The sequence below is a fragment of the Phacochoerus africanus genome, chromosome 4 (genome assembly GCF_016906955.1).
Source record: "Phacochoerus africanus isolate WHEZ1 chromosome 4, ROS_Pafr_v1, whole genome shotgun sequence".
Classification (NCBI taxonomy): Eukaryota; Metazoa; Chordata; class Mammalia; order Artiodactyla; family Suidae; genus Phacochoerus; species Phacochoerus africanus.
This window is the reverse complement of record NC_062547.1, coordinates 131,708,760-131,735,220: the sequence shown is the minus strand read 5'-3', so window position 1 is coordinate 131,735,220 and position 26,461 is coordinate 131,708,760. Positions and strand designations below refer to the sequence as shown.

General features: G+C 40.2%; 1 protein-coding gene and 1 long non-coding RNA gene across 3 annotated transcripts in view; one reads left to right on the top strand and one right to left on the bottom strand.

The window, feature by feature from the left end:
- SLC27A6 (solute carrier family 27 member 6) overlaps nt 1-15,939 on the bottom strand; it is a 63,237-nt gene extending 47,298 nt beyond the window's left edge. For both annotated transcript variants that reach the window (XM_047778548.1, XM_047778549.1), the window contains exons 1-2: nt 15,405-15,939; nt 4,725-4,928 (exon numbers count right to left, since the gene is read on the bottom strand). In XM_047778548.1, coding sequence (XP_047634504.1) covers nt 4,725-4,928; nt 15,405-15,939 — 739 coding nt within the window. The remainder of the gene's footprint in view (nt 1-4,724; nt 4,929-15,404) is intronic.
- A 190-nt stretch (nt 15,940-16,129) lies between these two features.
- Nucleotides 16,130-26,461, top strand: part of LOC125126295 (uncharacterized) — a 28,763-nt gene continuing 18,431 nt past the window's right edge. Inside the window, exons 1-2 of the long non-coding RNA XR_007134586.1 lie at nt 16,130-16,228; nt 17,211-17,286. This is a non-coding gene — a long non-coding RNA (uncharacterized LOC125126295). The remainder of the gene's footprint in view (nt 16,229-17,210; nt 17,287-26,461) is intronic.

Genomic DNA, 26,461 nt, shown 5'->3' with positions numbered 1-26,461 from the left:
TAGTCATGAATCCCCCAGAAAAATGTCCTGGACAATTAAACCAACCAGCCCACAATGCCACTCAGTCACACAAAGCTGCTAGTTAGGATTTCATTTGTGTTGTGTGTGTGTGTATGTGTGTTTTAGTGTTTGCACTTTAAATACAAACAGTCAAAGGTCACAACATATTTGAGGAAATCCTCGGGGGCGGGGGGGGCGGGTAAAGAGCAGAGATCAACATAAAACAAAAGATAATGGCCAAGACATGGCAACAACCTAAATGTCCACTGACAGATGAATGGATTAAGATGTGGTACATATGCACAATGGAATACCACTCAGCCATAAAAAAGAACAAAATAATGCTATTTGCAGCAACATGGATGCAACTAGAGATTCTCATACTTAGTTAAGTCAGAAGGAGAAAGACAAATACCAAATGGTGTCACTTATATTTGGAATCTAATATATGGAACAAATGAAACCATCTACAGAAAAGAAACAAACTCATGGACATGGAGAACAGACTTGTAGCTGCCAAGAGGGAGGGGGAGGGAGGGGGAGGTACTGGGAGTTTGGGGTTAGTAGAAGCGAACTATTGCATTTGGAGGGATAAGCAATGAGAGTCTTCTGAATAGCCCCAGGAACTCTATCTGATGACTTGTGACAGAACTTGATGGAGGATAATGTGAAAAAAAGAAAGTATATATAACTGGGTTACTTTGCTGTACAGCAGAAATTGACAGAACACTGTAAATCAAGTATAGTAAAAAAATTTTTTAAAAAGGATGTTAGAGAATATAGAGACAAGGTAGAGAGTAGAAATTTAAAAAAATATATGCTGAGAGATTTGAAACAATGAAGTATCAATAATGCAAAAATAGCATTCTACAATATGAGGAATAGTCAGAGAACACAAGAGCTAAAAGCTAAATCTCTCAAAAAGTACATCAAAAGGTAAGAGAAAGGAAAACAAGATAGAAAAAATTAGAAAATTAATAAGTCAGTGCACAAGCACCAATCTTTTTTTTTGGGGGGGGGGCATGTCTCCAGCTTGTGGAAGTTCCTGGGTCAGAGATCGAACTTGCGTCAAAGCAGTGACAATGCTGGATCTTTAACCCACTGGGCTACCAGGGAACTTCAAGAGGGCAAATCTTTTAAAAGTTCAAGTTCCAAAGATAAAAGAACAGACAAATATAATAGAAAAGGGGAATGGGCAGAAAGAAGAGAAATAAAGATGGGAAGAGAAGGGTATGCAGACATTAAAAAAAAAAAAAAAACTTTCAAGTACCTAGAATTGTAAGACATGACTTTCTAAACTGAAAAAGACTACAAATTTCCCAGCAAAATGGATAATTCTGGTTCCAATACAAGTCACCATGACATCATATATTGAAGGCTTATAAAAGATGCCAAAAATCCCCAAAAAGAGGAAAGCAAAATAACACCAGGTTGCATATAAAGGAAAAGACATCAGAAAGAAAAGGAAGCCTCAAGTATGTATACTGGAAGACAGAAGATAAAGATGCAATGCCTTCCATCCCCTGCATAAACATCATTTCTAATCTAGTATTCTGAAGACACAATTGGAAAGGTAGATATTTTCAGACATCTGGGGACTTAAAACTTACCTGCTAAATACTCTATCAAATAGTACTGAAAGCGGTGCAGTGAAAAATGAAAAGTAATCCAAGGAAATGAATTTAGACTCTGGGACCCAAGGGACCAGAAAAAAAGGAAAGAGCTGAAGGGAATTCTCAGAAGATGGTAAGGAATGAAGCCAGGACAGTAATAGAGCAATGTTTCAGGCTGAGATCAGAGGGAGGAAAGCTCTGGGACGGGGGTGGCCCAGAACATGAGCTTGAGAGAATACAGGCGAGCGTTCCAATAGCTAAGGCTGAGCTGCTTTTCTGATAAAGGGATGGGTACAAACCAGTTACAGATAAATAGAAAATTAAGCAAGTCAACAAACAAACAAATAAAAAACCCAACAAATGATTAACTCCAGATTGGGGAGAGTTTTACAAGAAAGGAAATATATATAATTTTTTTATACTTGAGTTCAGCTAGAAATAGTATTTACTAGGTTATGATGCTGATACCAATCAAGCCAAAATTTATGATGAAAAAAAAATATGAGCGTGATGCTAGGGGGGGGAATATCTGCACCAGAGAGAAAGAAATGAGTGGCGGGAGAGGGGTAATGAAAGAAGAGAAAATCTTCATCTTCCATTGTGGAAAATCAGCACATACTTTTTAGTAGGTGCCTATTAAGTATCCAGTAAAATACTGATTCTATGGGGGTGATTACAAAAAGAAAGATTTAAAAATACTGAATGTAATTGGTTTGAGGATGGAGGAATATAGGGGTAAACAGGATACTTTAAAATTTCTAAAACAATTAGGATTTTTCATCTTTGTGCTGTATAATTTTAATACAAATAAATATTAAACAAAAAATTAATAGTGCTTTTGCCTTCAGCCCATTGTGAAAATGTACCAAACACCATGGGTTTAATCTTTAAGAACCAAGGTGTTAATAGTCTACTCTGAACTATTCTCATCGGGGTGGCGAGGGTATTGGGGGGAGGGGAGGTAGTGAAGATTGTTTTAAGAACCAGAGTCACTTTCTAATTTTTACAAGAGCATAAAGACAAATTGGTCAAGGGAGTTCCCGTCGTGGTGCAGTGGTTAACGAATCCAACTAGGAACCATGAGGTTGCAGGTTCGATCCCTGCCCTTGCTCAGTGGGTTAAGGATCCGGCGTTGCCGTGAGCTGTGGTATAGGTTGCAGACGTGGCTCGGATCCCGCGTTGCTGTGGCTCTGGCGTAGGCCGGCAGCTACAGCTGCGATTCGACCCCTAGCCTGGGAACCTCCATATGCCGAGGGAAGCAGCCCTCGAAAAGACAAAAAAAAAAGACAAATTGGTCAAGTACTGTCTATTGCAAGTTTTCAAAGTACATAATTTCCAAAATGTTATTCTTTCAATGTCCAAAGTCAGACAGAATTATGCTGACCACTTGATTCGTGTTAGCATTTTCTAGTCCATTTATCAAAGCTGTTCTAAACAGAGTCAAAAAACCCCCATAATCTACTCTCTAGTCTAAAAGCGACCATGGTTATGCTCCAAATAGAAAAGAAAAAAAGAGAGAGAGAGAGAAAGGAAAAAGTAAGAAAACTTTACTTATGTAACCTTAGTTTTGCTTACAGTACTACCTGTACATAAGAAGTTAGTAGCAGGAGTTCCCATCGTGGCTCAGTAGAAATGAATCCAACTAGGAACCATGAGGTTGCAGGTTTGATCCCTAGCCTTGCTCAGTGGGTTAGGGATCTGGTGTTGCCGTGAGCTGTTGTATAGGCCAGCAGCTGTAGCTCCAATTAGACCTCTAGCCTGGGAACCACCATCTGCCTCAGGTGTGACCCTAAAAAGCACACCCCAAAAAAAGAAGTTCGTATCAATATTTTAATACATCTAATTCCAACTCCAAGTCATCTTCAAATTAATTACAAAAGCTTATTTAGCCTGCCATAAATACCATTCAGTTTTTCCTAAGCATAAACTAAGTTTAACATTTCTGTTGAATTCTCGGGGAGTTTCATTATTCTTTGTGTGTGTGTGTTGTTGTTTTTTACCTAGAAAAAGGAAAGTTTAGTTATTTGATTCTATTTTGTATTCTCCTCCAAACCTGCAATGCTTTCACGATTTCCTGTTTCTCACATGTTCCTGTCAACCCAGGGAAATTCAGGAGAGCCAACTACAGGTGCTTAAATTGCAGCCGTACTTGAATTATGCTTGGGTTTTAATATTTTATACAAGATACATCAAACTGTTTTAAAGTAGACTCATGGATTTTTTAATCCAGCCAGATAATTAGAAACTATTTAAACTAATCTTTTCATTTTATAGATGAGGCATTTAAGGGAAGCTAGCAAAGATCTTGCCAGAGAAGCTGGCCAAATTTTACACCCTGAGCACCTGGGCTGGGTCAAGTCTTAGACATTCCAGTGCCATTTGTATTACCAAACTTGAAGAAAATCTTTCCAAAGGAGACACGGGCCAGGGTGACTTGCCAAGTTAAAGTGATTAGTTTGAGACTTCAAAGATCTAAGAGCCCCAGGTCTTCATGGAAGCATGATTTCTCAGAAGTGGGCTGACCATGAAACCATCCCCCTAAAACCAAGTTCTCTCAATGAGTTTATGATTAATCTCTCTATCCCAAACTTTATTCCCTTTCTTGTCCCCCTCTGACCTCAATTCTAGGCTAATTGGACACTAATCAACCAGAGTCAGATGACTCAAATTGTTTTTGCTGATAACAGCATTAATGTGCCAAAATTGCTATTGCAGATATCATTTTTAAGGTGTGAATTCTAGTCGTTTCTCCAGGGCAAAATGAGCTCACAGACCTCTGAGCCATGGGCCATCTGGCCAAACACTAGTAAACCAGAGACTTCCTGACTCCCGAAACTATCACAGAAATGTCACGAGACAGTGATTAACCCCAGGTTCTTTGCTCTTCCCTTTAAGAAACCCTTAACTCAGAGACCAAGCTTCAGTGGAAGTGAAGCTTGGAGCCCTGCAATACATTTTTACTCTGCTGCAAACTCTTGCCATCAGAGTTGGGCTTTCTGCGTGGTGGCCACGTGAGCACTTTGCTCATTTACAACTAGACGTGGCAGAGATCTGCCCCCAGCTGCTGCTTTGCAAATACAGCATTAAGTCTGAAAAATGAACGTATCATACCTGTTGTTCCAGAAGTGAAAATATAAAGATAAGGAGCCTGGAGGTTTGAGGCAACATGGTAGCTGCGTGGCACCTGGCTGTCAGATACTGTGCTTAGCTTTTGTTTCAGTGAGATGATGCCTTGTGGGACAGAATCATTCATTCCCCAAATGCTGAGATCTTCTGGGAGGCTTGGGAGGATTTCTTCTATAATTCCAAGCAAATCTAAAAACCAAAGGATTAGGAAAAAGTAAATAAGACATACATCTCCAACCATTCACCTTGTGTGTTCTTTTGCGTGTTGGAACAGGGATAAAATGTAAATACAATGCGGATTTCCTTTTCATGTGGGATAAGTAACTTCCAACATTTTATGATTCTGTTTCAACATGACTGACTGAACGGGAAATTTAGTTATGACCTGATTCGATCAATGCATGTAGTCCCAATTCAAAAGAAAAATGTGGAGACTTCATTACCCAGATGATATGAGTTATCCAATTTAAAAATAAAACTCTACTTTTATACTTTGTTTTAAATCCAGATTCAGGACACAACACTAAACATCTTCCTTGCAATACAAGTCAGTAGCGCGTTATTCCAAAAAGCCATCTGTCTGTCACTGTTTGTTTCCAGATTCCGTTCTGGAATGACAAGATCATTATGGCTTAGAGACCATTTCAGAGTCAAAAGTTAAATGAAGAGATTTAGAGATGCCCTTTGCTCTAGAGTAATTAAAGGTAAAAGTTCTCTAAAAGCAAAAGGAGAAAAAGAATGCTTTCTAGAAGAGGTAGGACAATCCACAGTACACAGCAGGGTGTGACAATGGCAGGTTAAGAGTGGGTCAAAGCAGATAACAGCCTCACCAGTCCTGCAAGTCTTTTGTGAGTGCGGCACCATTTTTTTTTTTTTCCCCAGAGTAGAGAGACAAATAGTTCTTTCTACGCTTTCAATTATTTTCAAATGTAACACCCTCTTCCTTTAAGATAGGTCTTTAAAGCAATGTTCCATTTTCATGTTCTATACGGGTGCTCCAATTTTATTTTTGTCTTCTATAATACATCATACTTTTCTAAAATAAAAGTGATTTCTGAGTGCCATATTATGTATCTCAAAATCTGCATTAACGTCCACAGGAATATTAAGTGATGGCCTTTTGAAGTTAATGTAGGGAATGTCACCGGTTACCTGCAACCACCAGAAGCTAAGAAGAGTCAAGGAACAATTCTTTAACAAAAAGACCCTGCAGCAGGAGCATGGCCCTCCTGACACCTTGATTTTGTACTTTGAGCCCCCACATCTGTGAGGGGATGACCTTCTGTCGTTTTAAGCTACCTGGGCAGTGTTACTTTACTACAGTATCCCTAGGAAACCAATTCAACCAAGGTCACAATCTGGTGGACAAGAGAACTGGTAGACCAACCTAAGTGTAATTAACTCTAACATCTATGCGTTCCCTCATAAATCAATGATAAAAATTAGTATTAAATGTAACATATACCCTGGTCAGCATGGTAAAGTACATGTAAATATGGACCTTTCCATCCAAACATACATTTTTAAAGTAATTTTTAAACAAAGATTTAAAAATAATCACCAGATACCTTTTACTCTGAAGCTGAATTCAGGGTGCTGCATTAAACATTCTCCCAGAAATGGAAACCAGTGTCAGGTTATTTCACAAAGCCATCTGTCAACCCTGACTTAGTTCTACTATAATACAGAACATTTAAGAAACACTCATGATTTACTTCCTCAAAGTCTGCAATCCAGATTGATCACAAAGAAAGAGCAAGAGAAATATATCAAATGAGACCAGGAAATTCACACACACATACACAAAACCCGCAAGAAAACTAAGATACAGAAAATGATAAGGAGTTAATATGTCAGGGGTGGGGAGGCAAATTGAAACTTGAAGGTTTTTTTTGAGTTAATTTTTATTTCTTTAACAAATCCAAATAAAATAATTTGTAAGATTCCAGAGAAAAATTTAGTTCTACTGAGCATACACAGCATTCGGCTGTATAGAGACTGCTCTGGTAAGAAGTGAAAATTGTATGGAATGCTGGGGAAAGGACAGGAATAAATAAATGAAACGACAGGACAAGAAAATGATCTAGACTTTGTATGTTACTTTTTAGTTCTATATTTTATTTAAATGATTCTCTCTGGTATTTTGAATGTATATATACAAGTCTCTGAATTGACCCATTTCATTACCTTAATTTAAAATCTCTCCTTGGGCACTGTAAATTAACTGCACAAACTTTACATGTTCTTAATAATATGTGTCTACATTGGCACAGCAGGTGCAAGGAAAATTACAGTATGAGTAACTGTGGCCCCAAATCTTTGCTGGAATTGTAGAGTCTACAGAAAGACTATTTATGAAGGGTGATGACCCTTACAAGAAAAAGGAAATGAGGAGATTCCTAGGACTCAGAGGAGATACAACTTAATGATCTTCATGCATTGTGCTAGCTGGGGTTGCAATTGACTTAGAGGAAACACTGAGAACAATCAAAGAGAATTTGATCCAACCAATTTATTCCTTCAATAGTGGTAAAAAACATGGGGTGAGGAGGGTGAAAATTTAGATAAAAATTAGAAAAGTCTTGTAAGGGGTAAAGAATCATCATTTACTTATCATTGTCAATCTTTCTTAAGAACATGGAAAGTTTTGAGGAAATTCTAAATATTAAGTCCTGCCCCCCAAAAAAACATAGCATCAGTTTAAATACTTCAAGGAAACTTGGCTGTGTTTCATAAACATTTGCTCTTTGGTGAAGCGTCCTACCATTGAAACCCAGTGAACCATAAGCACCTCAGAACAATGATGTCTGTCCTGCTCCATCCTTTGGCTGATTGCCCAGCACACACTGCACAGGTGCTGGAGGCAGAATGGAGCTTTGCCCCCACAGGATGCTGTGGATGCAGGTCTGAACAGTAAATGACTATAAGAAAATGAGACATAGGAATATGCTGGGAGCTTTAACAGTCTCCATGACAGGAGAAGATGGAAAATTTCTTTGCAAAGCAATAGGGTCTTCCAAGAAATACAAACTGTTTCTCACATGCGCAAGGCATTGTGCTAGCTGGGGTTGCAAACATAAAACCAGATCAATTACGATCTCTGCTCATAATCCTTTAGCACTGTTTATACAAATGAATTTCTTGCTTCTACATCATTACTATATCTCTTATTTGTACTTCTGAGACTATAAAATCAATCAGTAAAAACTATAAAATATCCCTCTCATATGCCTTTAGTGTGAATTATGTTCTTCACACTGCATTACAAACTCTTGAAATTATCTTATTCTACATAAACAAGCTACTATTTTCAAAGGTACTGCTTGTAGCTCTTAAAACAGTAGCTAACATTTAAACTTTAAACTTTTATGCATTAAAAAAAACTAACATGAAATTCATCTGCACAGGGTTGAGCATTCCATACTGAGAAGCAATATTCACGCAGAAACCAAAGTGAAAATGCAGATCTCACCAGAGCCATATAACTACTATATAAAAGCAGCCCAACAGGTTTCTCATAAAACACGTGGGCAGATAATGGCGTCTAAGAAGAGTGATGCTTAAGTAAGCAATGTCCTAAAAGAATCTGCATCATGGTGTAGATAGTAATACTTCTTAATATTCTTATGAGGCCAGAAATCATTTCATCATGAAAAATGTGCCAGCTATTTTTACAAATATTAGTTTATTTCATAATAACCCTAAAAACTGCACAGGAGCTTGTCTTTCAACATGACAACATATTCTTTCCTGAGGCAATTTCATTAACTGTTCTGAGTATGTTTGTAATGGATTTATTTTGCTTCCACTTTCAGCTGTTCCCACCTCTTTTGGGGGAACAGACAGTGCATTTGTTATAGGCCAGACTGTGCAAGAAAATAAAAAGCGTCCCTCAGCAAGTAACAAACCTGACTAGTATCCATGAGGACGTGGGTTCGGTCCCTGGCCTCACTCAGTGGGTTAAGGATCCAGCGTTGCCATGAACTGTGGTGTAGGTCACAGATGCGGCTTGGATCCAGGGTTGCTGTGGCTGTGATGTAGGCTGGCAGCTGCAGCTCCAATTTGACCCCTCGCCTGGGAACCTCCATATGCCGCAGGTGCAGCCCTAAAAAGACAAAAGACAAAAAAAGAAAGAAAGAAAAGAAAAAGAATACATCATTTGATGTTATTTTCAACACATCTCCTATTGCCACAAATAATTATTACTCAGATGTGTGTTTCTCCCTTTCAGCCTTGCCACTTCTTGGAGGAGGCACAATTCCTCTTTAAGTTGTTTTTGCTCCTACAAATCAGTATTCAAACATCATTCCCCTACAGATGTTCAGCAGATACTGCATATGAGAAGCCCAGGATCAGTACCCTTATGATCAATGAAGAAAATAACCACGCTAAGAATGCTACCTTTTCCAACTAGTGAACCATGAAGTCACTTAAACTTCCTATCAAAATCAGTTTTTATTTGTTTGTTTTTTGGAATGGAGGTAATCCTTGACCTAGCTGGGTCTAAAATGGAAAAATAAAAAGCAAAATAGCCATCCTTTCTACGAACTACACACACACACACACACACACACACACACACACGCACGCACGCACGACAGAAAAGTGCCCTGGAGTTCCCGCTATGGCACAGTGGGTTAAGAACCCAACTCCTGGAGTTCCCATTATGGTGCTGTGGAAACCAATCTAACTAGTATCCATGAGGATGTGGGCTCAATCTCTGACCTCACTCAGTTGGTCGGGGATCTGGAGTTGCTATGAGCTGTGGTGTAGGTCACAGATGCAGCTCAGATTCCACATTGCTGTGCCTGCGGCTGCAGCATACATAGGCTGGCAGGTGCAGCTATGATTTGACTCTTAGTCTGGGAACTTATATGCCATGGATGTGGCCCTAAAAGGCAATAAATAAATAAATAAATAAATAAAGCCATAGAGAAAGATATTCATGATTGGGGAAAAAAAAAAAAAGGGAAACTGACTCCAGCAGCTTGGGTCACTGCAGAGGCCCAGGTTCAAGCGCCAGCCCAGGAGCAGTGGGTTAAAAGCTCCCGCAGCTGTGGCTTGGATTCCATCCCTAGCCTGTGAACTTCCATATGCTGTGTGTGTGCAACCATTTAAAAAAAAAAAAAAGCCCTGAAAATTAAAATTGATATATGAGTACCTCATAGTACATGGCTAAAATAATACAAGCTCATCGAAGTCATGTCTTATCTATTGGAATATGTATTACTTTCTGTCAAATTTAAAGGGTTCTTTATTTTTTTCCTCTAACTTTATTAGTGGGTCTTTAAAAGGCAGACAGATGCCTTTACGGTTGAAAGTCATTTGGAGAATTACAATGGCTTGATTGTTAACTGGAACATTTGTCCCGGACAATCTGAATTCAAGAGATTATGAAAACGAACAGGGCAATGCTGTATGCGGTATTGTAAGTTTACAGAGCTGACATAGGACTGTACGTTTTGTGAACAGAAACACAAAACCCTTCCAAACATGGTGAGACACAAAATACCAATGAATCTAAAGTAAAAAGGTTCAAGGTAATACTAACGTACATATTTTTAGCTCTACACTTAAAATTATTTAATATGTGATATATCCAGAAAGAAGAGAGTACAAAATATACATATATGTGAGTAAATCTGAAGTTTTGTGCATGTTTAGTCTAGATACTAAACACTACAAAGTCTAAAACACTTTGAACTTTTGGGGAGTCATGATTGTAACATTTAGCAACACTGATATAAAATAACACAAACAGGAAATTCCATTGATATATCTGCTGCCAAAGTTACCAAAGGGATGGCAGAAGGACAATTCATTGGCAAAAACTGGCAGGTAAATATGCCCATATGTACCTCATAGTTGTTCATTAGGTCATTAAGTCATTTATTCATTTATCTAGGCAATAAATATGTATTGAGCATCTCCTTTATGCTAAGTTCTGAGAATTTAGCAGCAAACAAAACAAACTTCCCCAAAGATCTTACATCTGAGTTCTTGGCTTACTCCTCAGGGCCACACAAATATCTATATGTGAATTGGCAAACAGAAATTTCCCATTCCACTGGGTCACTGTGAATCCATAGCTCACTCGAGGCAAGAGGATTTGGTGGACGAAGCACTAAAAGAAAGTAGATAAATAGATGGAAGATGATGGAGAGAGGTGGAAAAGGAGCAGGGCAGAGGAAGGGGTGCAAAGGGAAGGGGAGAGGAAGGAAAAAGATGGAGATGAGGGAATGGGCAGGAGCAGCAAGGAGGACAAAGGTATACCCAGTAGGCTTTTCTGATCTCACAGCAGAAAATCCAAACCCCAGTTCCCACAGTGCCTCTCTTAGATGTATCAGCCTGAAAAAATTCCTTGCCTACTTCCAACTAGGCTTCCCTCTTCTTGAAAACCAGGTTATGAAGTTCCCATTGTGGTGCAGTGGAAATGAATCCGACTAGTGACCATGAGGTTGTGGGTTCAATCCCCGGCCTCGGGATCAGTGGGTTCAGGGATCCAGCATTGCCATGAGCTGTGGTGTAGGATACAGACATGGCTTGGATCCTACTTTGCTGCGGTTGTGACATAGGCCAGCAGCTGTAGCTCCAATTCAGCCCCTGGCCTGGGAACCTCCATATGGTGCAGGTACAGCCCTAAAAAGCAAAAAATTAAAATAAAATAAAACCAGGTCGCAGCTCTAATGAGGATCACATAAGACAATGTGTATAAAAATACTTTGCAATGTACAGAGTACTTTAAAAATGGAAGAGTTGATCATCTATTATCAACATTAGTATAATTGCTAAATACGTCAAAGGATATAACCACATACACTTTCAAAAACCATATACAAACATCTCAGCATTTCTCTAGATGTTCCAAGAGAAAAGTGCACGTAGGGAGACGACAACCTTGGCAGCAATATCAGAGTTGAGACATTGGGGGGAAAGGACTAGGTTTAATCTAAGACTATTTCATTTTCAATAAACGCTGACAGTTTTCAGGGAAATTTGAGATGCCTCTTGACACATTGTCTAAACTCAACTGCACTAGATATAAAACTTTTTTGCCACAATTTTTGAATCTTCAGACTGAAAGGAATAATAATCTGATGAACATTTAAATGCTTTCTAGTTATCTGTGTACGGAAATCTGATATCTTAATGTGGGCAATTTTTTTTTTTTTTTTTTACTATTCTTATATAACTAGAATGCAAATTTTTTCATGGTTCTGTCCAAAGAGGATTAACAGCTCCAAAAACAACAGGGCTATGCAGTAAAGTAGAACAGGGTCTTATGTCAGAGGCCAGATTTCCAGTTTGCTCTGTATCTACTAAACCCTGTCACCCTAAACATCCTATGTGAATGTCTTTCCCTCTGAGTTTCCAAAAACATAGCTATGTACCTGACTCTCAGAATCTCTGGAAGCAGCTTTCATATAGTTTGTCATATGTAGCTTTCATATAGTTTTGTTAATGACAATTAGGACATGAGTAATATTTTCCTGGTGGCTTAGTTGATAGAGACAGACCTATCAGATACCTGCCATGATTAAACCATCACCTATCACCTTGGACCACCATCGCCAGTATCTGGCCTGCCTATAAAACCTGTCTGAAACTGTATCTCTATTATCCTATGAAAAATAAAATTTTGCTAACACATAGCAAAGCAGAGTGTTCAAGATCCTATATCAAAACAACTGCTTACTACTTTTTCTTATAGCTAACACCAAATTAGGTTGTAGCAGCAAAATTCAAATAAGACCCTTATTAAAAGCCTGGGATGACCCTATAATGATAAGAGCAATTGTTTCAACTCACCAGAGATTTACTCTGTGCATACCAGGCCCTCAGCTAGTCACTTTACAATGGCCATGTCATTTACAACTCAGAATTACACTGCGAGGGAGATGGTATTATCACTATTTTTACAACTAAGTAAAGTTAAGACAGAGCAGCTGATGACCTTATCTTGCATCACACAGCTTACAAGCAGCAAGTCATAAATGAAACGAGATGGTCTGGCTTATCTTGACCGAAAAACTTGACTGGCCTTACCACCTCAAAACACTCTCCCTGGGGATATAAAGATTTAATAGTATATCTCCATTAGAAACACCCAATGAGGATTTCCCATCTTGGCGGAGTGGAAACGGATATGACTATCATCCATGAGGATGTAGGTTCGATCCCTGGCCTTGCTCAGTGAGTTAAGGATCCAGCGTTGCCATGAGCTGTGGAATAGGTCGCAGACGAGGCTTGGATATAGAGTTGCTGTGGCTGTGGCTTATGCTAGTGACTACAGCTCAGATTCAACCCCTAGCCTGGGAACCTCCATATGCCTCGGGTGCAACCCTAAAAAGACAAAAAAAGGGGAAAAAACACCCAATGAGAATTAAAGTTCTCTGAAATGTAAAGTTCTAAAAACTATACGTATATATTGTTCATGGATTAGACTCAAGATACCAGGAATACAGTTTTCACAGTAAGAACTTCAAATACCGAAAACTGACTATGATCCAAGCCATGTCTTACAAAAAAAAAAAAAAATCTAGTAATTAATAGAAATAGAACTGACCCATCTTTGAAAAACATATGCAATTTATACATTTTGGAGGCATGCCAAAACGCAGGATTTATGGTCGATTTCTCCAGGAGCCTACTTAATGAGCAAACCAATTGAATATTTTTGGCTTAAAATTTCAGCATCCTAAAGCGGCTTTTATATTTAAAAAAAAAAATGCAATTAGTTAAGGGCAAGCCAAGCAAAAGCTGACACAAATAAAACTGTCAAATTAATTGGTCCTAATTAAGCAACAACTCAGTCAAAAGTAAAATTTGAAAACTCCATTTCGAGAGGTAACCAGCCTTATATACATTAGCTGCAGTACTTCAGAAGATGGGATATGGGATGTTTTTCAGTATGGCCACAGCATCATGGCCATAGGAATCTTTTCTGGGTATTGTCGCCCTCTGAGTTTGTTCTTCTAAAGGGAATTTACGGCTTTACCATTTCTTTTGTCCAATCTGTGGTTGAGACTTGCTCCAGAAACTGCAATCTAAATTAGATTGAGCACATAAAATGTCAGAATAAATCCAGAGATGAACTGTGATATTTCCCCTGCTGCATTCACATTATCACTGCCCCAGCACAAGAGGTAAACATTGTTTGACCATGTTATCAAAATTCTTTGTGACTCATTTATCGTTCTTACTGCTACAGTTCAGAGAAAGTTCATCATACAGCTAACTCCTTTCCAAGGTAAGGAGCTGAATTTCAATCTTGGAGGATTTGACTTTTGGATTGAAAAAAGAAAAATACATAAGAGAGACATTTTGGTTTCTCCACTGCCAGAACTTAAAATCAGTGCTTAAAACTAAACATTTTGCTACTTTATCAGGTCACAAACTGAGCTGGAAGGACAACTGGAACCAGCAAAAATGAAAGCCTTCAATAACTCACCCTTTAACTACAGCCTAACTCATTTTTGAGTGATGTCCAATTATTACATAATAAAGGTTACCTGGAAAGTTCTATACTTTAGAGATCACTGGTCTAAAGATTTAGATTCCTCCTCCCCCATACTTCTCTGTGAATCTAAAAATTCCATATGAGGTGTCAGTAGGTATCTATTAACCTAAAATACTTAAATATTTTTTTTTCATTTTAAAGGTAGTTTATAGCTATTCAGTTACATTCACAGTTGTGCAACCAGCATCACTTAAATATTTCACAAATGTCCTTGCCATGATCCTCCTCATCCTCCACCTTCCAACCTCCACGCAAGAAGCATATGCATAAACCATGTAGATTATATATCAAGTATCTTTTTTTTTTTTAACTTTAATTCCACTTCGTTATACAACCATCTTCTTAGGTTCCTCCTTAGTTAGGCATTCCACCAAAGACTATTCTGTGTAGTTCACTGTCAGTATATGTATCTGAAACCTAAATCCAAAGAGAGGGGGGAGAAGGCTAGCACTTATCATCCAAAGCAAGAAGAGGATGGACAGATGGGGGTGGGGGAAGGGAGGAAAAGAGCCCTAGAGTCTGCCAAGATCCTGCCACTGGCTGGAGGTGGGAGCCCAACCTTGTCAGGCAAATCCTAGCTTGCAGGCAGTGCAAAATAAGAGGAGACATGAAGAAAGGAATTCATGCACTTCTGATTAAACATGTTTGTTCTGCAAAATCAGTCAACTCTGACAGTATCACTGCTATTAGAGGCATTAGGTGTCCCACGATGAAATCAGGACCACGCTCTTCCTTATCAAAGGATTGTGTCAGATATGACAAAATTTAGACCTTACCAAACCCTGTCTCTCTGTGTTCTTATACTCACTGAAGGTATCAATGGCAGTAAAATGCCCCCACCCCCATCCCCTTCGGCTAAAATAACAGAAACAGAGATTTCAGAAAAGTCTTCAGAACTTTGTCTTGTTAATTAATAATCTACAACAGAGTAAAAGACTGAATCAGGACAGGCGGTATTTATTAAACCACCAGCCATAGAATTGTAAAACTATTTCATAGCCTTGACAACCACATGTCATCACACACAGGGTATTAGGTGTGAACTGGTTCTAATAAAAAAAAAAAAAAAAAGGCGGGGGGGGGGGGGGGGAAATAAGCCGGCCGAGTTGCCATTCTGCACAAGCAGACCACACCCCATACTCTACCTGCACCCACCACGAGGGCCCTGGGTTCACAACTGCGAATGCAATGCAGGAGAGAAGCGGAGCGGATGTTGGAATTGATGAAGGCCACCACGCAGCCCAGCTTGGCCAGGCCGAACCACGTGTGAATGAAGTCAGGCTCGTTGCTCATCAGCAGCGCCACGGTATCGCCCCTCTTCAGCGTGGAATGGTTGAGGAAGACATGCGCCACGCTATTACTCCTCCTGTCCACATCCTGATAGGTGTAGATGGCTCCCTCGTAGATGATGAAAGGTTTCTGGGGCTGCTTCTTGGCCTGGGTCAGGAATTTATCCAGGACAGTGACTAGCTCCCCTTTCAGTTTGTACATCTCCAACTGAAAGCCACAGCGCACCACCTTGAGCAGGTACCAGAGGTCATTCCAGAAGTAAGGGTAAAGCAGTTTCTGCATTAAGCTCAGGAAGACCATTCCTGCTCCTAGTCCTGTTAGCCAGGACAGGAGTTTGGGGGCCACTAGGCCGGAAGGCAGCTCTGATCCTAGCCCTGCCATCGTCCTCATCCAGATGCACCTCCTGCGGAGAGCGCTGGTTTAAGGTGCTCCAAGCGAGCACCTGCAATTCGTGCCAACCTTCCGGGAGGAAGAAGGAAATCTTGCGAAAACAGACTCAGACGTTTGCACAGAAGTCGCCCCGAGGAGTGCTGGTTGTAACGCGTAGGACATCTGGCGGAGGAGCAGACGGCGGGTGAAATTAGCATCGGCTGGCTCAGCGCCCTCGCGTCCGAACCCCGACGGCTTCCCGCTCACTGGGCGTTCTGAGGCACTTGCCAGTCCTCTCCAGGCACGCTGGGTGAGTCCCCGGTGTCTCTAAGCCCCTGATCAAACCCCACTACCCTCAGGGGCAGATGCTCTGCTCCTCGAGGTAGTCTTTCCAGTGCCTGCAACTTGGAGGCTGAATTTAAGCCTAGGGGGCAGCGGCTGAGAAATGCAGCGGCTTCCCGCCTTGATCTTTCAGAAACCGCTCGGGGGGCTTGGGGCCACGCCTCCGTCCAGGGTGTCCCCAGGTCTCACGGGATCCCGGCCCCGCAGCGCCGCCCCCGCTCCACCCCAGAGCTCCAGCCCTGCTCCCTGGAGCTCCTCTCGGACACATGGGTCCCCGCGCTGCTCCTAAGTAGCCGCCGTGCTCTCTGGAAGAGTTGCCTGTACACCGGCGGCAGCTCCTTGAGCTAATGTATCTCTCCTCCGAACCGCGACGGGGGTGTCGTCCGCCTCCAGCCAGCCTCCGGCCTCCCGACCAACTCGGACCACCTCTCTGACTCCTCTCTCCGCGCGGGTGCCGCCGCGGTGCAAGTCCGTAGCGACCGGGTCCCAGGAGCGAAAGTTGCGTGGCTTGGAATCCGGCTGCTGGGACCAGGTCGGGGAGTTCACATTCATGCAATCAGTAATAAAGTGAAGTAAATTAGCAGCTAGGGAGGCAGGAGGGAGAATTAAAAACACTGAAAACTATCCTGGGGTGGGGTAGAAGGGAGCAGGGAGACGGGCAACAAAATATTTATGCATTGGACAGATCAAGGAATATTTGAACTCTGTTCCTAACGTATAAAATCGGTCTGGTCTACCTACGAAAAGCATTTTTGAAGACATACGGATAGAGTCGTATTTACATGTATACTGGAATTCTATCCTGAGCGCCTTGACAGTTCTTTTAGTGGAATTTTCCAAAAATTCTGATTGATGTGGGAGCTTAGTCCATTTACACATCCATGTTTTTTAAATATAAAATGACTGACTATTCTCTTTCCTTAAAAATATTGGTTTTTTTTTTTTTTCAGTGAGATAATTTCAAGAATTATCAGGACTTCAAACTAAGGAGTGTAAAGCAGGGAGGGCAAAGTGAAGAAGAAACAGGTAAATTGCAAAAAATAGCAAATTTTATACAATGATGAAATCTCACTGGAGGTAAACTGAGGAGTGTTTAATTACATGTTTTTCCTTGTGGATACCATCATCCCGGCCCTCTGCTTTTAAGAAGTGTGTAGAAACAGTTAATTGCACATATGGAAATCATTAAGCATTGCCTCGCATTGTCAGCTTTTCCTCTTTCTTCTGTCTTATGTTCTGCAGCTGGGTTCTAGTTAACCTCAGATTTCCTAATAAAAGAAAAAACTGATAACACCAAGGCAGACCATGGTTTGTTCATCTGAAAATGATTACTTTGAAGTCGTAGTGAAGGGCCCAGAAGAAGACAGGCTCATAAGACCCTTTTCTGTAGCTCAAGAAAATGCTTTCTAAATTTATTCAGAAGTCTTTTCAATGCAGAAACATTTTCCATTTAAAAAAAAAAAAGTATTGCTATCAAGTAGTTTACAATTGAAAAGTCAGTTTACAACTTGCAAAGCATCTTCGACATTCTTTTTCTCTTCTAGCTCCAATCTGATGCAGTGACCTCCCAGAAAACATTTAATACGGAGAATAGAATATGGAGCAATTGGTCTCAGGCCTTTGGATTTCCAATACAAGTAAAATCTGTCCCCTTCTAGTAAAAAAAAAAAAAGAAAAAAAAAGAGTAAAGAAACAGAGGTTTGCCATTTTTTAATTTCTAAAATTAAAAACATTAAGCACACATTAAAACAATTACCATCTACTGTGACCATTGTTTCATAAAGAGGATTTATTTCAACATTAAAGAGAAGGAAATATCATTATAATAACAGACAACCTTTGAAAATAAATAAAATTAAGTTCATGAAAAATTCATGTGTTACACTGATTTTTTTTTTTTTTTTTTTTTGGTGGTGTTTTTATGGCTGTATCCACAGCATATGGAAGTTCCCAAGCTAAGGGTCAAATCAGAGCTGTTGCTGCCAGCCTACGCCACAGCCATGCCAGATCCAAGCTGTGTCTGTGACCTACGCTGCAGCTCACAACAACAACAGATCCTTAACCCACTGAGTGAGGCCAGGGATCAAACCCAAGTCCTCATGGATCCTAGTCAGGTTTGTTACCTCTGAATTATGATGGGAACTCCCTGATTTTTTTTTTAACATGGACCTCCTAAGGTCATCCCAGGGCATGGAACTAAATTTTTAACAACTACTGATATAAGTTGAAAAAATACTTGGCACGATAAACATGAGATATTTTATTAGGAGAACTAAAAACACATGTCACCAAAATTTATGCTGGCCAAGGTCAGTTCCATGCCTGAAATCTCAACACATAAAAAGGAATCAATGATCAACTTGAGACCGCTAGCAGTATTGTGTACCAGCCCATGGATCTGTTCCTATTTTTTCCAGAATTTTTTTTTGTTGTTGTTGTCTTTTGTCCTTTTAGGGCCGCACCCGCAGCACATGGAAGTTCCCAAGCTAGGGGTCTAATCAGAGCTGTTGCTGCCAGCCTATACCAGAGCCACAACAACGCCAGATCCAAGCCACATCTGCTACCTACACCACAGCTCAGGGCAATGCCAGATCCTTAACCCACTGAGCGAGGCCAGGAGGGATCGAACCCACAACCTCATGGTTCGTAATCGGATTTGTTTCCTCTGTGTCATGATGGGAACTCCTTTTTTCCAGAAATTTTGTATTCATTTTCAAATAGTTCTGAAGGCAGCTTAGTAAAAATAGATAGAAGTATTAATTACAAATGTTAATGACTGTAAAATGGGGGAAAGGCAGTAAGAACAGTTGCGAGTAAATACATCACTTAACTAAAATAAAGAGAATAAACACACACATACTCTAGACACTTCTGTTAATACTACTTTTGATCAGAGACAATGCAGTATTTCTTAGGTTCCCTTTCAGGAAATATAAAACAAAATTATGTTTTTAAAATACAGTTTGAAAATAATATTGTGACTACGTGCAAATAAACATAAACAAACAAAAAGTCTTGCTTTATTTTCAATCCAAGTATGCTCTCCTCTACCCCTTCCTCATTTCTGATTTGACTTTCCTCTCTAACCTACTCCCAACCTCCTCTATACCCTCAGTTACATTAAGGATGAATTGTTTAGTGAGCAAATCAAAGTAAGACCTGAACAAGGCATCATGTGATGGGCCATGACTCATCTTCTGCCCATAGGATTTTACCATTGTAAGTTAAAAAATTTGACTTTGTGTAGACCAATTTGTCATGCCCACATGTTTTCTGATGAACTTCTACAATAGTCACATTTTGGATTATGGCAGGTTTGGGAGAAAATGTAGAGATTTAGGAAGATCCCAGATGATGCTATGTTGGCACCAAAATACCACAAAAGGTGTCTCCACTGGGCCAAGCAGCACTGAGTTCCTACACTGCAGCTGGCACTAGGGGTAGGGGTTGGGGCAGAGTGGAATATAGAGGAAGATAGATTGTGGGGGAGGGTGAAGAAAGCTGAATGTAAGACTCATCCACTTTACAATTCGGTCCATGAACAGAGTTTTGATCAGGTTTTAATCACTTATATTCTCAGATCAGAGCTTGGTTTTTGATAGGACACTTACATCTTACAGTCTGTTTGTATGTGTTACTGAACAATCACTGCCCAGAATATGATTCCTCACAAGGACTCATGAAGCAAACGAAGCATTAACGATGAAGCTTGTGTTAGAAGCTTGAGAGGTATCAATATCATGACATGTCTTAGTTATATCAAGCACTTCCTAAATACAAAAAATATCAAGCACTTTCCTAAAATATAAAATTTTTACAGAACCAAATAAGTGATCCTATAATAATATTCTGGGGAACAATTCCCAAATTCAATTTTTGCCACAGAATATAAGCTATGCCTAGAAATATATGCGGGTCAGAATTTTGCCAAGAAGAGATTTTATACACATTTTATTCATGGTTTTTAGAAAGAGTTTGCATATTTCTAGATATTTCTGTTGATGATAACTTCCCCCTTCCTCGATGTTGGTAAATGTTCTCTTCGGAAAAGATTTTTGTAGAAAGTTTTACCACTGACTCTGAGTTCTCAGTGTAGCTTCATTTCTATTTTGTAAGTTACCCATGTGGAGGCAGATTATTTGATCATCAGATAAATCTGAGAAAGTCTGGCAACTTTTATTAGGAATTAATAATATTCTGAATATCACAGTGAGTTGTTCCACGGGCCCCCATTTTTTCATGTTGGATAAGGTCTAAGATTTAGTCTTGAAGGTGTGGTGGGGGAGAGGACTTCTGAGATTCTGAGTATATGTATCTCATTTCTTGACATATTCTGCAATTTACACCATTTAAAATTATTTCCCCAATGGCTCAATTGTAGTAATTGTTTCTCCCTGGGTAGACAGGTGGTCCGGAGCTGGTAGGACTCTGCACAGCTCATCCTGTGCCTTGTACTTAGAAAAGCAAGGCACCTGCTCCCTATCATCAAGAAGGGGAAGGGAGAGGGACCAGGGCAGTCACCTCAGTGGGTGTTTCTTTGTTTAGGTTTCATTTTTTTGGGTTTTTATTAAATGAAAAGTTTCAAACATATAAAAGGATAGAAATATAATACAAAAATTGTTACTGAACTGAACTAGAATCCACTCACCAAATACGCAAAAAAAAAAAAAAAGCCCATCTATTGACATCTGGTTATGGCATTTATTGCTGGGCACCAAGCAAGGAGAACGGGTAGCTCATGCTGAAAGCCCAAACTCCATGAAGACTTTCTACAACTACCTGTGTAACTATCCTGCTCCATCCCTATCAAAAATGACACCCCACCCCCACCCCCACCCCCCAGTATGCTCTTCACGTAGATTTCATGATTGTTAACACTCTGCCCAATTTGTTTCAGGGAAGGGTTTTTAAACTTTAGGGGTAACAGTTGTAGGGTTGTGATCAGCTCATGGACTTTCTTTTGATTGGCTGATGGTGAGGTTACAAGGGGATGTTTGGGGACTCTTAATCATCAGCCTCCTGGTTCTGTCCAGTCTGAGGTCTACTGCTGGTGGGCAGCATGCAGTCACCATCCTCTACCTGGAAGGGGAAGGGGGTTTTTGTTCCTGCAGAACAACTCAAAGATATGTATCAGATTGTTATGCATATCCCTCGAGGAGGAACTAGGACTCTGTTTTACAGCTGAACTGTTTTAAAAACTAGCATTACTTTTCTTGCTTAACTGCTTTTCCTTTGTTTCTGCATTCCCTCACTGTTCTTAGTAACTGTTTGAGCCTCTTCTTTGGAATTTGGGAAAGGCCTAGGAGACGGAAGCCTTTTTCTGCAAATAAGAAACAGAGGACATGGAGGGGCTTTTGTACCCAGGAAGGCCCTGCAGGATCCTACTTGGTTTCAATTCTCCCTTTTCTTTGCTACTTCTCTACCCTGAGAGGAACAGAGGTGGGGCAAGAAAGAGAATAAAGTTTTGATTAACAGGCTAATCGCAACCTCAGCAGGGGAACTTGGTTATAGAGGGACTGGGTTTCACAATGAAACTGAAACACCTCTGACTCCAACCCAGCCAAAACCCAGATTGGGACTTGAACTCACCTTTTTTTCTTCTTCTTTTTTTTTTTTTTCTTTTTAAATAAATCACTCGGCTGGTGTCTGGATTTACTGAGGCTCAGGTTCTTTGTGTCTCAGTGCAGAAGGAATTCAGCGAGAGAAAAAGTGATAGGCTAGAGAAAAAGAAATAGATTTATTAAGATCAGATGTTTGTGAGGGGTACAAACGGGCAGGCGAGGAGGCTCTACCCTGAGGTTTAGGTGGGCTACAGTTTTATAATTCCCAAGAAAAGTGGGGAGTGGGAAAAAAAAAAAAAAAAAACACCTTCTTCCTCTTTCTTTGACTAGGCAGGCTTATATCACTAGCTCCTCCTTCATATCAAGTAAGAGAGTGTTTGACCCATAAAGTCAAACTAGGACTGCCATGGCGCTCATTCAAATCAGCAGAAGGATGGTAACATATGCTAAAATATGTTGAATCATCTCAGGTCTCTGTATGATAAGGGTCTCCTACTTTGGAATGTCATCTTTCCCTTAAATTCCTGTCCTTGGTGCTAAGGATCATTATCTTGCTGAACTTGAATGCAGGCCTCATGATTTATCTTTCCCTTAATGAACTGAGGCACATCTTTTATTTATGGTGTTATAGTTAAGCAAGCCTGCTTCATTCCATGTATGTTCTGATGGACTTCTTAAGTGATCATTCACTTATGGTGGCCTCCCAGAGGTTCCTAGGTTTCCCTCTCAAGCTATGGTGCCCTACTGGGACTTCTACCACTACCTGTGTCACTATCCTACTCCATCCCTATCAATAATGACCCTCCGCTCCCCAGGTACGTTCATCACCTAGATTTCATGATTGTTAACACCCTGCCCAATTTGTTTCCAATGTCTCTTTCTGAAGAATTATTATTGTAGACAATATAGAGTATTTCCACCCTGAATACCTTTGGGTGCACCTCTGTTAAAAAAGAATGCTTTCCTACCTAATCACCTTACCATAATCACATAGGATAAAATTAACAATAATTCTTTAGCACCATCTAATCCTTATTTCAAACCATTAGTTGAGTTGGTTGGTGTAAACCAGAATCCAACTCGAATTCTAAGTTCTCTTTTAATCTGAACAGTCCTTATCACAACTTCTATATCTTTTCCAAAGACATTTCCTAGTGAAAGACAACAGGCCAGCAGTCTTGCAGGATGTCCCACCTTTTGCACTGGTCTGGTGCTTCTCCATGTCTCCTTTAAGATGTTCCTTTGTCCTCTATTTCAAGAAAACTGGGAAACAGACTCAAGGACTGGAGGATACTCGGGTCAAACATTTTTGGCAAGACCACTTTACAGGTGATGCTGTGTACTTCATGTCATAGTACATCAAGATAAACATAACATCTAGTGGTCCTGGAATAGCCCATCACTACTGCTGATGAAACGTAGCTTCCTGTATGCATTGATCTATACCTTGCTTTCTTCATCTAGTGTATTCCTGTGGTCACAACCTATCACTGAGCAGAAATCCTCCTCAGTATTTTTGTGGTTGTATATACTCCATTGTGCATTACTGTCATAACTTACTCCACCCTCTCTCAACTGATGGGCTGGTTTTCAACCTTTTGCCATCACAGATGTTGTCAAAGCCAACAAGCCTGTGCAGATAGTGTATGCTTATGCCAGTGTAACTTTGGGATAGCTTCCTAGAAATGAGGTTGCTGAGTGGAAGAGCAAACACATCTGTGATTTTGTTCAGATATTGTCAATTTACCCTCCATATCCGTTGTATCATTGGCACGTTCGCCAACAACATGAGAGTATTTGGGATGTACAAAAACAGTTTCTAATGATGTTCATTAAGTTGGAAAATATCAGGGACTGTATATAATGTTTCCACAAATATAAACAAGTTAATTCATGTTATATATTGTAATGGTTTGGGTTCTGTTTTCTAACGCTACTACTGAAGTGTTCCATGCCTATCAAATGTAATTTTTTTTATTTTACATGAAAATATTTATTTCAGAAGTCATATATGTTTTACGATTTTGGTGATACTACATTTCTAGCCTATATATAGTAAATTAGAAAAAACATTTTTAAAACAAAAGCTAAATGAAATGAACTGATCTTTTCAGAGTTAAGAAATACGGCAGCAACGTGGCCTTTAAATCTAGACCACACACTTCAAAGAGATACTGTTCTCCAAATTATTATAAGAATGTGTGTTCTGATTTGCCTCAAGAGGTATAGACAAATTTTGGCTCATTTAATAGTTGCTATCCATAAGCTGCATAATATAATAAATGAAAACCCAAAGGTTACAGGTGAATTTCTGATGCATGCCAGCAGGAAAGACTTGTGTACTCTTTAAAATCAGCTTTTGAACCCAGAGAAAGATTACAAAAGCCCTAATGTGGACCTTTCTCAATGTGGAAATTTCATGAATAGAATACAGATTTGACAATGTATTTTATTGCCAAGGAAAGACACCCAACAACAGATGTTGAAAACCTGCTACTCCATCACAGCTGTACGTTTTCAACAGTCAATGTCAGTTTCTGTAGCTGTGTTTCAATAAAATGAGAAACAGAATCAACACAGTGACTGACATGTTTGGTTAAAGATCAGAGTACAACTGAGGGGGGCGTGGTTTCCTGGTGGTGCAGTAGGTTAAGGATCCACCATTGTCACTGCAGTGGCTTGGGTTACTGTGGTGGTGAGGGTTCGATTCCTGGCCCAGGAATATGCTGCAGGCCTGGTCAAAAAAAAAAAAAAAAATCAGAGTACGAGCGGCTTCCTTTATAGCAATGAAATGCTCATAGAACCTCTGGCTAGAGGATTTACCTAGGGGAGGGTAGAAGCACAGTTAGCCCTGGCTGCTGTCATGCGGCCACATAGTTTGTCAAATCTGAGGCACAAGAGTGCCTCATGCAACTCAGGACCATCTTTGACAAGGCTCTAGAAGAAATGTTAATTAAGTCATTTCTCACCAGGGAAGCTTCTGTCTGGCACTCTCTCCACTCTCTGGCATAACACTGGTAGTTCACCAGCAACAAGATTTCTGATCTGGGTTTCAGCATCACCTGGTGCTACCCAGATGATGCTGTCATCCAAACCAGATGAACCAAATAGTTTTCTGTACCTGCTCTTCATCACCAAGCACACAGGGGTCTAGTCTCAGTGGTGCTGCTTACAGGTCTTTGCATTCATATTTAAAAAGGTTGCCCACTTCAACCCTCTGATATGAATAATCCTCAGATTTTCACACTCAGGTCTTTAGGTCCTCTGGCTTCCAAGGTCACATGATAAGACCATAGAATTCTAATTCATATTCTTCTCATAGTGGGGCCTTTCCAAAAATTCCATGTGCACATATAGTTCTGTTTAGTAGCTACACACATGCAGAGAAAACTAAGCTAAGGGCTCCTTCAGTGCTGTATCACCTAGTGTACAATTCACTTTTTTGGAACAAAGTTAACATATGCTAATTCTCTCCAGGCACTTATTTGGTATATATTCTTCATTACAGCATTTTTTATCCTTCTCACTGTCATCATGGCTCTTCTAATAGCAGGCCAAGATGTAGAGAAGATGTGTAACAAATAGAAGGGCTCAAAGTAGCTAAAGCAGAAATAGAAAACCATAACCAACAAGGCTTACATTCTCTAGGCCCATACATATCAGGGCGTCACGGGAGCCATAAGCAATAGCTCTCACCTCTCCATAATCATTCCACCTGGATCTTCCATTAAATAAAGGAGTTCCTTGGGTGATGCTTAGAGACAAAGCTAATGCCCAAGGAAAACACCTGCCTTCTTTTCCCCGCACCCTGGCCTTCACCATTCCCTCCCGCCACTAGCCCATAGGATTCGACTTGGTTGCACTTCTCTTCTCCAGCCTCAGTACCAAAACTAAAGGATTAGCATATATGATGTCATAATTCTTACACACATTACCACAATGGTCAGTTGTAGTATCAGGCAGAATAGAAGTGGTACAGGCCCAAGCATACTCAAGCATACAAGGAATTTAGTAATTCCTTAGTTCCGGTTAATCAACAGAACACGGGGGGCCCAGCCTGCCCTCCTGTAGCAGAGAGCACATAGTCAAAGACTGCTGAGAGATGTTGCCTGATATTTAAGGGACCCTCAGGGCACAGGTGAGAGAAATATCACTGCCAGGATCCACTCTTGGGCTTCTCCACTAGAAGTGCTCAGGCTTTACCATCAGCAGGTTAGCAGGTCCGTCTTTCAACTCCTGCAGCTGATGGTCCCCCACTGACTCTGACATTTGAGGGCTCCTTAAACTCTCAATGTGCCAAAGCTCAATTTGATGAGTGGCACATTCAAGATATGTAATTCACTGAAAGATAATTTGCTGACCTATTGAGAATGTTTTTAAATGTTTCAGGGTTTTGCTTTTGTTTAGTTTAGTTTTGTTTTTTGCCTTTCCCTCTGTTGCTACCAACATCTCAAGCTTGTCCATGTACCTTCCAGAGGCCATGAGACACATGCTAGAATGAATATTAAGGCAATTAATGCAGTGGTGTTGCCAACAGAGGCTGGGAAAGGGTAAACTCAATTGCAGGAACAGAATGACATTAAGCTGCAAACAGAGTTTAATGGTCAATATCCTTTTAATATCAAACAGGAGTGCCAGCA